Here is a 12,191-nt window from a genome sequence, read left to right on the forward strand (position 1 = left end):
ATGGTTGACTGTGTTGCCTGTGCCGCATGGTTGACTGTGTTGCCTGTGCCGCATGGTTGACTGTGTTGCCTGTGCCGCACGGGTGACTGTGTTCCCTGTGACGCATGGTTGACTGTGTTGCCTGGTTGACTGTGGTTGACTGTGTTGCCTGTGCCTAATGTTTCCCTGTATTGACTGTGCCATTGACCCTGTCCCTATGCCTTGCTGTGCGCTGCAGTGCGTAGAGCCTCGCCACCGTCCCAGTGTCACTCAGGATGCACAGCTTTATGGGAGGGGGCCTGTTCTGCGCCATAGTGGGGAACATCCTGCTGGTGGTCTCAACTGCGACAGACTACTGGATGCAGTACCGCCTGTCGGGCAGCTTCGCCCACCAGGGCCTGTGGAGGTATTGCATGTCGGGCAAGTGCTACATGCAGACAGACAGCATCGGTGAGTGTGGTACACTGGGGACCCATAGCACCACTGGGACTGCCTGTACGGCATCCATATTAGGAAGTCCCTCAGTTGTCAGACGAAACTCCCTTAGTTGAATCACTTCCTAATATGAATGCTGTATGCCTGTCTTACCCATGTTCAGGACTACCAAGGAGGACTGTAATGAAGGAGATGACTGAATGACTGAAATAGCAACATGTGTCATTAGACTCAGACTCAATAGAATCAATACGTTTTTTAGACTCAATATGTTTTACAGTTAACTATGGAGGCAAATCATGCACCTGTTGGCCCTAATTGGCTGGTACTAGTTTAGGTGAAAAATAATATTTGGAGCATTAGACTGAATGAATGGGTCAAGACACCGTTTTCACAGGCGTGTGGGCTTGCGACTTTCTCTAATCTTTGAAATTGTATCTGTCCTCTCTTTTTCTTGTTTTATTCCTCTCTCTCTCTATATATATATCCTTAGCCTACTGGAATGCCACCCGTGCCTTCATGATCCTGTCGGCCATGTCGTGCTTCGCCGGCATCATCGCAGGCATTCTCTCCTTTGCCCATTTCTCCGCCTTCGAGAGGTTCAACCGCTCCTTCGCTGCAGGGATCATGTTCTTCGTCTCCAGTGAGTCCCACTGGACATTGTGAAGCTAACAGAGCTAGACACAATACACAAATAGTCACAGCATCAATACACAAATGTAAATGAATCCAGGACAAATCATTTTGTCTCTGTTTACAGACCCGACCGCCATTTTACCTACAATTCTGTCTACTGTAAATTGGGAGTCCGAATTTGAATTTGTCCTGTATTAACTCTCCGCCAGCTCTATTTGTTCTGCTTGCAATGGCCATCTACACTGGAGTGACGGTGAACTTCCTGGGGAAGCGATTCGGTGACTGGCGCTTCTCTTGGTCCTACATACTGGGCTGGGTGGCACTGCTCATGACCTTCTTTGCAGGTAAAAAAAAAAAGACATAAATATGGATAGAGGTCACACTCGCCAGAAAGTCTGTTTTAGCATGGGCAGCACCATTAAAAGGAAGGATCATAGAATTCCATCCAGATCAGCAGGAGGGATCAGCCAAAGAATTATACTCCTGAGCAAATATTCCAACACTGCAGGTGGCAGTAAATCACCAACTTTGGCTGTATGGCTGTTTTGACAAAAAACACAATCCCGCACAGTAGGTGGCTGTATGCACCTTTTCCTTTTGTTTACAGACTGCGGATAAATGTATAGAAGAAGATAATATGCCAACTACTTTATTCTCTGTCCCCAACGCACTAGACGACCAGTTTTGCTAGCCTTTAGCCGTACCCTCATCCTACTCCTCCTCTGTTCCTCGGGTAATGTAGAGGTTAACCCAGGCCCAGCATGTCCCCAGGCACTCTCATTTGTTGACTTCTGTAATCGAAAAAGCCTTGGTTTCATGCATGTTAACATCAGAAGCCTCCTCCCTAAGTTTGTTTTACTCACTGATTTAGCACACTCCGCCAACCCTGATGTTCTTGCCATGTCTGAATCCAAAAATTCTGAGATTTCCATACCCAACTACAACATTTTCCGTCAAGATAGAACTTTCCAGGTCTATGTCCAAACAATTTCGAGCTTCTAATTTAAAAAATTAATCTCTCCAGAAATAAGTATCTCACTGTTGCCGTCAGTTATAGACCCTCCTCAGCTCCCAGCTGTGCCCTGGACACCATATGTGAATTGATTGCCCCCCATTTATATTCAGAGTTTGTTCTGTTAGGTGACCTAAACTGGGATATGCTTAACACCCCAGCAGTCCTACAATCTAAGCTAGATGCCCTCAATCTCACACAAATTACCAAGGAAACCACCAGGTATAACCCTAAATCCGTAAACATGAGCACCCTCATAGATATTATCCTGACCAACTTGCCCTCCAAATACACCTCTGCTGTTTTCAATCAGGATCTCAGCGATCACTGCCTCATTGCCTGCGTCCGCTATGGGTCTGCGGTCAAACGACCACACCTCATCACTGTCAAACGCTCCCTAAACCACTTCTGTGAGCAGGCCTTTCTAATCGACCTGGCCCGGGTATCCTGGAAGGATATTGACCTTATCCCGTCAGTCGAGGATGCCTGGTTGTTCTTTAAAAGTAATTTCATCACCATCTTAAATAAGCTTGCCCCTTTCAAAAAATGTAGAACTAAGAACAGATATAGCCCTTGGTTCACTTCAGACCTGACTGCCCTTGACCAGCACAAAAACATCCTGCGGCGTACTGCAATAGTATCGAATAGTTCCCGCGATATGCAACTTTTCAGGGAAGTCAGGAACCAATACACGCAGTCAGTCAGGAAAGCAAGGCTAGCTTTTTCAACCAGAAATTTGCATCCTGGGACACTGTAAAGTCCATGGAGAACAAGAGCACCCCCTCCCAGCTGCCCACTGCACTGAGGCTAGGAAACACGGTCACCACCAATAAATCCACGGTAATCGAAAATTTCAATAAGCATTTCTCTACGGCTGGCCATGCTTTCCTCCTTTCTACCCCAACCCTGGCCAACAGCGCCGCACCCGCTGCAGCTACTTGCCTGAGCCTCCCCAGCTTCTCCTTCACCCAAATCCGGATAGCAGATGTTCTGACTGAGCTGCAAAACCTGGACCCGTACAAATCGGCTGGGCTAGACAATCTGGACCCTCTCTTTCTAAAATGATCCGCCGCCATTGTTGCAACCCCTATTACCAGTCTGTTCAACCTCTCTTTCATATCATCCGAGATCCCTAAAGATTGGAAAGCTGCCGCGGTCATCTCCCTCTTTAAAGGGAGTGACACTAGACCCAAACTGTTATAGACCTATATCCATCCTGCCCTGCATTTCTAAAGTCTTCGAAAGCCAAGTTAACTTATTTCGGATCATTGGGACGCTAGCGTCCCACCTCGACAACATCCGGTGAAATTGCAGAGCGCGAAATTCAAAATTCAAAAGTAGTAATATTAAACATTCATAAAAATGCAAGTGTCATACACCATTCTATAGCTTAGAATCTTGGTAATTGAACCGCTTTGTCCGATTTACAATAGGCTTTGAAAGCATAGTATTTGATCGTTTGAGGACAGCGCCTCACCCACTTCCTGCATTAACATGAATTCATAACCTGCACAGGTGTCACAAAACTCAAAAATAGCGATAAAATATATCACTTACCTTTGAAGATCTTCATCTTTTTGCAATCCAAAGGGTCCCAGTTATACAATGAATGGTCGTTTTGTTCGATAAAGTCCTTCTTTATATCCCAAAAATGTCAGTTTATTTTGCGCGTTTGATTCAGAAATCCACCTGATCCAACTCGCCCAACATGCCTACAAAGGAATCTAAAAAGTTACCTGTAAACCTCGTCCGAACAATTCAAACAACTTTTCTAATCCAACCTCAGGTACCCTAATATGTAAATAATCTATCAAATTTAAGACGGAATATACAGTGTTCAATACCGGAGAAAAAGAATGAGGAGCGTGCACTCATTCACTCGCGCCAAAGACTAGAGTCTTTAGAGCATGAAACTATTTCTAAAGACTGTTGACATCTAGTGGAAGTCATAGGAACTGCAATCCTAATTATCAGACTTTCCCATAGAAAAGCATTGAAAAGTCCAATGACCTAAAAAAAAAATATCCTGGATGGATTGTCCTGGCCAAATCAGTTCTTTTATACCCACAGACAATATTTTAACAGTTTTAGAAACTTCAGAGTGTTGTCTATCCAATGCTACATATGCATATCCTAGCTTCTGGGCCTGAGTAACAGGCAGTTTACTTTGGGCACGTTTGTCATCCAAACTTCAAAATACTGGCCCCTAGCCCAAAGAAGTTAATAAACAGATCACTGACTATTTCGAATCCCACCGTACTTTCTCCGCTGTGCAATCCGGTTTCCGAGCTGGTTATGGGTGCACCTCAGGCACGCTCAAGGTACTAAACGATATCATATCCGCCATCGATAAAAGACAGTACTGTGCAGCCGTCTTCATCGACCTGGCCAAGGCTTTCGACTCTGTCAATCACCGTATTCTTATCGGCAGACTCAATAGCCTTGGCTTCTCAAATGACTGCCTCGCCTGGTTCACCAACTACTTCGCAGACAGACTTCAGTGTGCCAAATCGGAGGGCCTGTTGTCCGGACCTTTGGCAGTCTCTATGGGGTGTGGCACAGGGTTCAATTCTCGGGCCGACTCTTTTCTCTGTATATATCAACAATGTCGCTCTTGCTGCGGGTGATTCCCTGATCCACCTCTATGCAGACGACACCATTCTGTATACATCTGGCCCTTCTTCGGACACTGTGTTAACTTCTCTGGGATATGTGGGACGCTAACGTCCCACTTGGCCAAAAGCCAGTAAAAATGCAGAGCGCCAAATTCAAATAAATTACTATAAAAATCAAACTTTCATGAAATCACACATGAAAGATACCAAATTAAAGCTACACTTGTTGTGAATCCAGCCAACATGTCAGAATTCAAGATAAAATTCAGATAAAATGAATCACTAACCTTTGATGATCTTCATCAGATGACACTCATAGGACTTCATGTTACACAATACATGTATGTTTTGTTCGGTAAAGTTCATATTTCTATCCAAAAATCTGAGTTTAGGTGGGACGCTACTGTCTCACTTGGCCAAAAGCCAGAGAAAATGCAGAGCGCCAAATTCAAATAAATTACTATAAAAATCTAACTTTCATTAAATCACACATGAAAGATACCAAATTAAAGCTACACTGGTTGTGAATCCAACCAACATGTCAGAATTCAAATAGGCTTTTCGGCGAAAGCAAACGATGCTATTTTCTGAGGATAGCAACAGAGTAAACAAAGAGAGAAGCATATTTCAACCCATGCCTTACATTTGACGAGCTTTTGTTGTTGGCACTCCAATATTTCCCATAAACATCACAAATGGTCCTTTTGTTCGATTAATTTCGTCGATATATATATCCAAAATGTCCATTTATTTATCTCAAAAGTTACCTGTAAACTTTGTCAAAACATTTCAAACTACTTTTGTAATACAACTTTAGGTATTTTTTTACGTAAATAATCGATAAAATTGAAGACGGGATGATCTGTGTTCAATACAGGATTAAAACAAACTGTAGCTAGCTTTCTGGTCACACGCCTCTAACTAACAGTACACTTCCAGTGACCCTCGTTCAAGATGGCCGTACTTCTTCATTACACAAAGGAAAAAACCTCAACCAATTCCTAAAGACTGTTGACATCCAGTGGAAGCGGTAGGAACTGCAAGAAGGTCAATTAGAAATCTGTATTCCCAATGAAAACCCATTGAAAAGAGAGTGACCTCAAAAAAAAAAAAATCTGAATGGTTTGTCCTCGGGGTTTCGCCTGCTAAATAAGCTATGTTATACTCACAGACATGATTCAAACAGTTTTAGAAACTTCAGAGTGTTTTCTATCCAAATCTACTAAAAAATACATATCTTATCTTCTGGGGATGAGTAGCTGGCAGTTGAATTTGGGTATGCTTTTCATCCAAACGTGAAAATGCTGCCCCCTATCCTAGAGAAGTTAACTAACATCCAAACAAGCTTCAATGCCATACAACACTACTTCTGTGGCCTCCAACTGCTCTGAAACGTGAGTAAAACCAAATGCATGCTTTTCAACCGTTCGCTGCCCGCACCCGCCCGCCCATCTAGCATCACTACTCTGGACGGTTCTGACCTAGAATACGTGGACAACTACAAATACCTAGGTGTCTGGCTAGACTGTAAACTCTCCTTCAGACTCATATCAAACATCTCCAATCCAAAATCAAATCTGCTTTCTATTTCCAAACAAAGCCTCCTTCACTCACATCGCCAAACTTACCCTTGTAAAACTGACTGTCCTACCAATCCTCGACTTCGGCGATGTCATCTACAAAATAGCTTCCAATAGTCTACTCAGCAAACTGGATGCAGTCTATCACAGTGCCATCCGTTTTGTTACCAAAGCCCCTTATACCACCCACCACTGCGACCTGTATGCTCTAGTTGGCTGGCCCTCGCTACATATTCGTCGCCAGACCCACTGGCTCCAGGTCATCTATAAGTTTATGCTAGGTAAAGCTCCACCTTATCTCAGCTCACTGGTCACGATAACAACACCCACCCGTAGCACGTGCTCCAGCAGGTATATCTCACTGATCATCCCCAAAGCCAACACCTCCTTTGGCCGCCTTTCCTTCCAGTTCTCTGCTGCCAGTGACTGGAACGAATTGCAAAAATCGCTGAAGCTGGAGACTTACATTTCCCTCACTAACTTTAAACATCAGCTATCTGAGCAGCTAACCGATCGCTGCAGCTGTACATAGTCCATCTGTAAATAGACCACCCAATCTACCTACCTCATCCCCATATTGTTTTTATTTACTTTTCTGCTCTTTTGCACACCAGTTTCACTACTTGCACATCATCATCTGCTCTTCATCATCTGCTCATCTATCACTCCAGTGTTAATCTGCTAAATTGTAATTACTTTACTGCTATGGCCTATTTATTGTCTTACCTCCTCACGCCATTTGCATACACTGTATATAGACTTTCTTTTTTTCTATTGTGCTATTGACTGTACTCTTGTTTATTCCATGTGTAATTCTTTGCTGTTGTTTGTGTCACACTGCTTTGCTTTATCTTGGCCAGGTCGCAGTTGTAAATGAGAACTTGTTCTCAACTGGCTTACCTGGTTAAATAAAGGTTTAAAAAAAAATACTAAAATGGAGGAGCTGCCAATGCTGTCACAGAAGCGATCAATGGCAAATATAGGAGTGTGCCCTCTGTTCTCTGTGGATAAGCCAAACTAGAATCAAATGGCACATGTTCTTCTCATCTCCTAAGTCATTATTTGAAATCCAAAAATGCTAGTCGAATCGTCAAACCAAACTCTGCAGAATATCATCAATTGTTGTAGTTTTATTGATGAAACATGCAGACAATGCTGGTATTCATTGATAACAGGTAAGACCCTATTCTTTATCTATCTATATGGGAACTACCTCAAGTAGCATGGATGCTGGACAGTTGTTGATTTACAATTTTTTCTTTTGCAGGAATATTTTACATGTGTGCCTACAGAATGCATGAATGCAGGAGAGTGGTGGGCCCACGCTAAAAGAGAGAGGAAAGCCAGTGAAAAAAAATCGGGACATTTTGGCCCCGCAAATCCAACACGATGAAAGAATCAAGCTTACACCAATAGACATATCCCTGAAATATAGAAACTGTACTGGAAAATTGAGAACCAAAGATTAATACAAATGTTTGATTCTGCCTGAGCAGTTTACGTGTCATTTTAATAAAGCTATAACTCTCTTTAGCAGTAAAACATTTATACTCTTTGTTACATTCAGCCTTGAAACTCTTGAATACAGAAAGGTCTTTGCAACACAAATATGTTAGCAGATTCATGCCAATACAAATGGAGGTAGAAAATATTTAGCATTATGTGTCAATTAAAATGGGTAACACAGCACATACTCTAACCAAACAAGTTTATCTTTTTAAAGGATAACAACCAAGCTTTCACATAGTGTGCAATTCAAAAGGGTAACAGAAGCTACTGTGATGAAACACATGAATCATGTATGAAGTGCTCACTTTTGTAAATGGAATGTAAACATTTAAACATTTAAATATGAATGACTTTGGCAAAAAAGGTACAGTTCACAGAAATGTGTAAAACACAAACGACATATTATCTTGAAATATACTGCATATACGTAGCTAGGTCTCTCCACGAATAGAGTGCCTTTTGTAATTTCAATGGAATCTCATACATCTATGCTTTAACTAAGCCAAGCCTTTACATTTTTTTTTTTACACATTCTAATAGCAGTGTGTTTTCATTCAAGTAAGGTATTTGTTTTTCTCTGAAAATCCCCATTTGGCATGTCCAATATCCTCTTTGTTCACCTTCTACGAAATATATCTACTTAATTACAAGTCCTAGTTATTTTGTTACTTTAGGAAAGTAATGGCTGAAGATTTTTACTTATTTAATGATTCATTTACATTTGTCCCTCAGGTTTATGTTAACCCTGTAACATGAACTGAACTCACTTTTTAATATGGTAAAACTATTCGTTTTTAAATGATTGAATCAAAAGAAAAACGTACCATCTAGTAATATAGCCATATCATAGTGTAAAAGCAGGTGAGCTGGTTCTACTTTTTTAGGCCATTTGTTTTGTGCTGGAAAACTGAGCACGTCAAGCATAACCCATCAACCCTGTGTTACCCATAGATAGATAGGCTAGAAATGTTTTTAACAAGTTACTAGAAATGTTTTTGTTGAACTTGCATGCAATTGCCTCCCGCTGTTGCACACAACCTGCTTCCATTCCCCCTGTCACAAAGGGAGTTATGGCGGATTTAAGATAACATTGTTAACCCTATTACAGTCAATCCTGTCACTTTAATTTGAATTTGTATAGTTATTCTTCTTAATTGAACCTATTGAGATGGGAAAACATGTTTTTTTATGAAGTTGAACATTTGCTCTTTATGACAGAATTAAAACATTTGGGGAAATGAATAGTTCTTTTTGACAAAATTACACAAAAAGCACTTACTGGATGGAGTAAGGTGACAACATTTTCTACTCTTGGCCCATATCGGCTATTGTGCTTTCCTTTTGGACTGCAGCCTGACCCTGTCGCAGTCCCAGCATCTTGCAGATGGCCGTCTTGGTAGTGATGCGGAAAGCAGAGGAGGAGAAGTAGAAGATGATAGGGTCCAGGCAGGTGTTGAAGGCGCTGGGCAGCAGGGTGTAGTACCTCCACGAGGGGCTGGAGCCTGTGAAGAAACCCAGAACATGGGAGAAGTTGTAGGGAAAGACACACACAAGGAAGACGGCCAGAGTACCCAGCGCCATCCCGATGGCCTTCTGCTTCTGGCCAGGGCTGATCCTGGGGAGCATGTACAGGATCCAGATACAGCGGAGGTAGCAGAAGATGCAAACCATGAGAGGAACCAAGCAGAGCATGACGAAGAACTCCAGACGCACCGGGAGGAGGATGGCCAGCTGTTGTTCGGTGAAGTTCTCGTAGCAGACGGAGGTGTTGCTTGGGGAGAGGTCCGGGTGGTGCTGGATGATGAACACGATGCTGCAGTGGGCGGTGGAGAGAAGCCAGATGATTGTGCTGGCCACCACAGAATAGAAAGGTTTGTGAAGTTGGTGGTAGGTGACGGGATAGGCCACCGCCAGGTAACGGACCACACTGACAGCCATCAACAGGAGAGAACTGGTGTAGATAGTGGAGAAGAAGGTGTAGGAAGCAATGGAGCAGAGGAACTCGGGCAGTTTCCACAGCATGCCGGAGGCCGCCTCGTATATCTTGAGAGGCAGGAAGAGAAGAAAGAGGAGGTCGGACACAATCAGGTTGAGCAGGAGGATGTCTGTGGGAGTGGGCTTGTTGTGGATCTTGACGCTGAAGGCGTAGAGCGCCAGGATGTTGGCAGGCAGGCCCATCAGGAAGGTGATGATGTAGATGGATAGAATGACCTCACTTTTCACCCACACCATGGCTCTGAAGCTATAAGATAAACAAAACCAAAAAGAACACATTCAGGGTGCCCAATAATCATATTTTATAATCATACAGATGTAGCTGTTTTCAATGATCAATGTATTTTTGTTACAATATCTCAGCCAACTTCTTATTACCAATGAAGGAATCACAATATGCGTATAGCTACATCCTCCCCACAGTACACTTGCAGCTCAACAGTGAAAACCTTAAAGGGAGAAGGATAACACATTCTTAATTCCAAATGGTCATAACCTACCTGGCTGTAGATGTGTATTTATTTTTAATCGGGAATTAGAGAGCTCAGCCAAGTGTATTCAAGCTTCCCAAGGAGGTCGTTACTTTGGTCAAAACAGCAGAATGTTCTATTTCAATTTTCAATATAGCAGCCAAGCAGACCTGTTTGAGTGCACAGCAGTCTATTGAACAGTGCAAACATGAGGAGGTGCGAGTGCATGGTAACGATTAACTAAAATGCAAAACATTGCTGTGCTTACATCTGATATGACGTATGTGTAGGAGGGAGTGAAATACCAATGTCTAATTTCAATATCGATTTTGTAAATAGTGTGGAAACATACATTGCCTTCCCAAGAGAACAGTCATGTAAATGATAACAGAATCCTAACATTCATTTTTCCATGTGCCCAAGGTTGATGTAACATCATATGTGTATTAGCATTTTGCTAACACTTGACGAGTACTGTAGCAACAAACCACTAATTGTTACTGTATGTGTCCATGTGGTTGTGGCTCAGGGTTGGAATAATCTATTAGCATTTTGTTGTCACTTCATCAATAACTAACGTAAACTCACCCCATTCCGTACAAATTTGCGCAACCGCGACATTCAAACGAGGCTGCAAAGAAAACTTATGGGACTGTAGCGACTGTGTTGACTTCAAAATCTGGGGTGTGAACTACGTTTCTATTCAAGCGTTGATCTACATGGTAATGGCTCTATAGTATTGGAGAAAAGTTGAAAAAACTGACCCTCCGTTACATCGTGACGTGTCATGCCGTAACGTACAGCACTTATAAAGCAACTATTTCTGTCTTACAATCTCTCTCCACCAGGTGTAGCACTTCTCTCATCGTTTAAATACAAGAAATGGACAGAGGCGGGGGTAAGGGGGGGATACCTAGTCATTCTTTGCATCATCACTGCAAGCATCATGACTCTCAAAGCCGCTGTTTACTTCTGAAGATCACTTTAGCACCGCCCTAAAAACTTGATTCAAATTCGACACAAACCTTCAAATAGGTATGCAATGACACATTATATAAATATATAGATATATAGTGTTTTATTTACACTTTAGAGGCGATAAGGTGATAAGTTGGACAGATCGAGTGAAAAAAGCAGTATTGCCACACATGTCTCTCCTTCTCACTACCACGCATTAGTTTCGCTTCCCCACCCGCCATTTTTAAAAAGACCCGACGGAGCTCGTTGCCTTCTTGAATCATGCAGAAACGGGCAGCGTGGAGTTCATGTAATTGATTCTGTTGGAAAGTGGAGAAATTGTGCTTTACAAAGGTAATGACATTACAGTTGATCTGGAAGTGTTAGGTTTTTTGGGCGCTAAAATAAGGTCAATTGTACGGACCAAGACGATGTACAAAAGTGAGTGAGTTTACGTTACTGTATAATAACAAGTTACAAATAGTAATGTGCTGAAAAGCAATACTCTTTCAAAGAGAAAAGTTATGTAAAGATTGGCAGCTTTACAATGAACCTTTCAGGTTTTTATTTTACCCGTATTTTTCCAAGTATGTTGACTGAGAACACATTCTCATTTACAGCAACAACCTGGGGAATAGTTACAGGGGAGAGGAGGGGAATGAATGTGGATAATTAGGTGGCCATGATGGTATGCGGTCCAGATTGGGAATTTAGCCAGGACACCGGGGTTGGCACCCCTACTCTAATTATAAGTGCCATGGGCTCTTTGTGACCACTGAGAGCCAAGAGACCCGTTTGACATCCCATTCCAGTAGCATCTGGTCTCCATCCAGGGACCAACTAGGACCAACCCTGCTTAGCTTCATAGTTAAGTGAGCAGTGGGATGTAGGTTGGTATTCTATTGGCAGGTATGCTGCTGGCAGGTCTCTCTCTAGTCTACATCATTGTCTGTGAACTGGTGACTGTCTGCCCCGTAATATGGCATCCATATTAGGAAGTCTT

The 12,191-nt window shown here is 42.5% G+C and overlaps 2 protein-coding genes across 2 annotated transcripts; one reads left to right on the top strand and one right to left on the bottom strand.

The window, feature by feature from the left end:
• Window positions 1-254: 254 nt before the first annotated feature.
• LOC120047567 (lens fiber membrane intrinsic protein-like) lies at window positions 255-7,586 on the top strand. The gene is made up of 4 exons (XM_038993099.1): window positions 255-429; window positions 908-1,057; window positions 1,260-1,394; window positions 7,525-7,586. Exons 1-4 carry the CDS (start codon window positions 255-257, stop codon window positions 7,584-7,586), a joined length of 522 nt encoding a protein of 173 aa, XP_038849027.1.
• Window positions 7,587-9,071: 1,485 nt separating this feature from the next.
• On the bottom strand, window positions 9,072-9,998 carry LOC120047136 (free fatty acid receptor 2-like). Its single transcript, XM_038992671.1, has one exon. The coding sequence runs from the start codon at window positions 9,996-9,998 to the stop codon at window positions 9,072-9,074; it is 927 nt and encodes a 308-aa protein (XP_038848599.1).
• Window positions 9,999-12,191: the final 2,193 nt, after the last annotated feature.

The sequence above is a fragment of the Salvelinus namaycush genome, chromosome 5, assembly GCF_016432855.1.
Source record: "Salvelinus namaycush isolate Seneca chromosome 5, SaNama_1.0, whole genome shotgun sequence".
Classification (NCBI taxonomy): Eukaryota; Metazoa; Chordata; class Actinopteri; order Salmoniformes; family Salmonidae; genus Salvelinus; species Salvelinus namaycush.

Excerpts from the sequence above, each read along its gene's own strand:
- LOC120047567 (XM_038993099.1), top strand. The coding sequence starts at position 255 with ATGCACAGCTTTATGGGAGGGGGCCTGTTCTGCGCCATAGTGGGGAAC. Across the intron at positions 430-907 it reads CATGCAGACAGACAGCATCG|CCTACTGGAATGCCACCCGT; the intron begins GTGAGTGTGGTA and ends ATATATCCTTAG. Across the intron at positions 1,395-7,524 it reads GCTCATGACCTTCTTTGCAG|GAATATTTTACATGTGTGCC; the intron begins GTAAAAAAAAAA and ends TTTCTTTTGCAG.
- LOC120047136 (XM_038992671.1), bottom strand. The coding sequence starts at position 9,998 with ATGGTGTGGGTGAAAAGTGAGGTCATTCTATCCATCTACATCATCACC.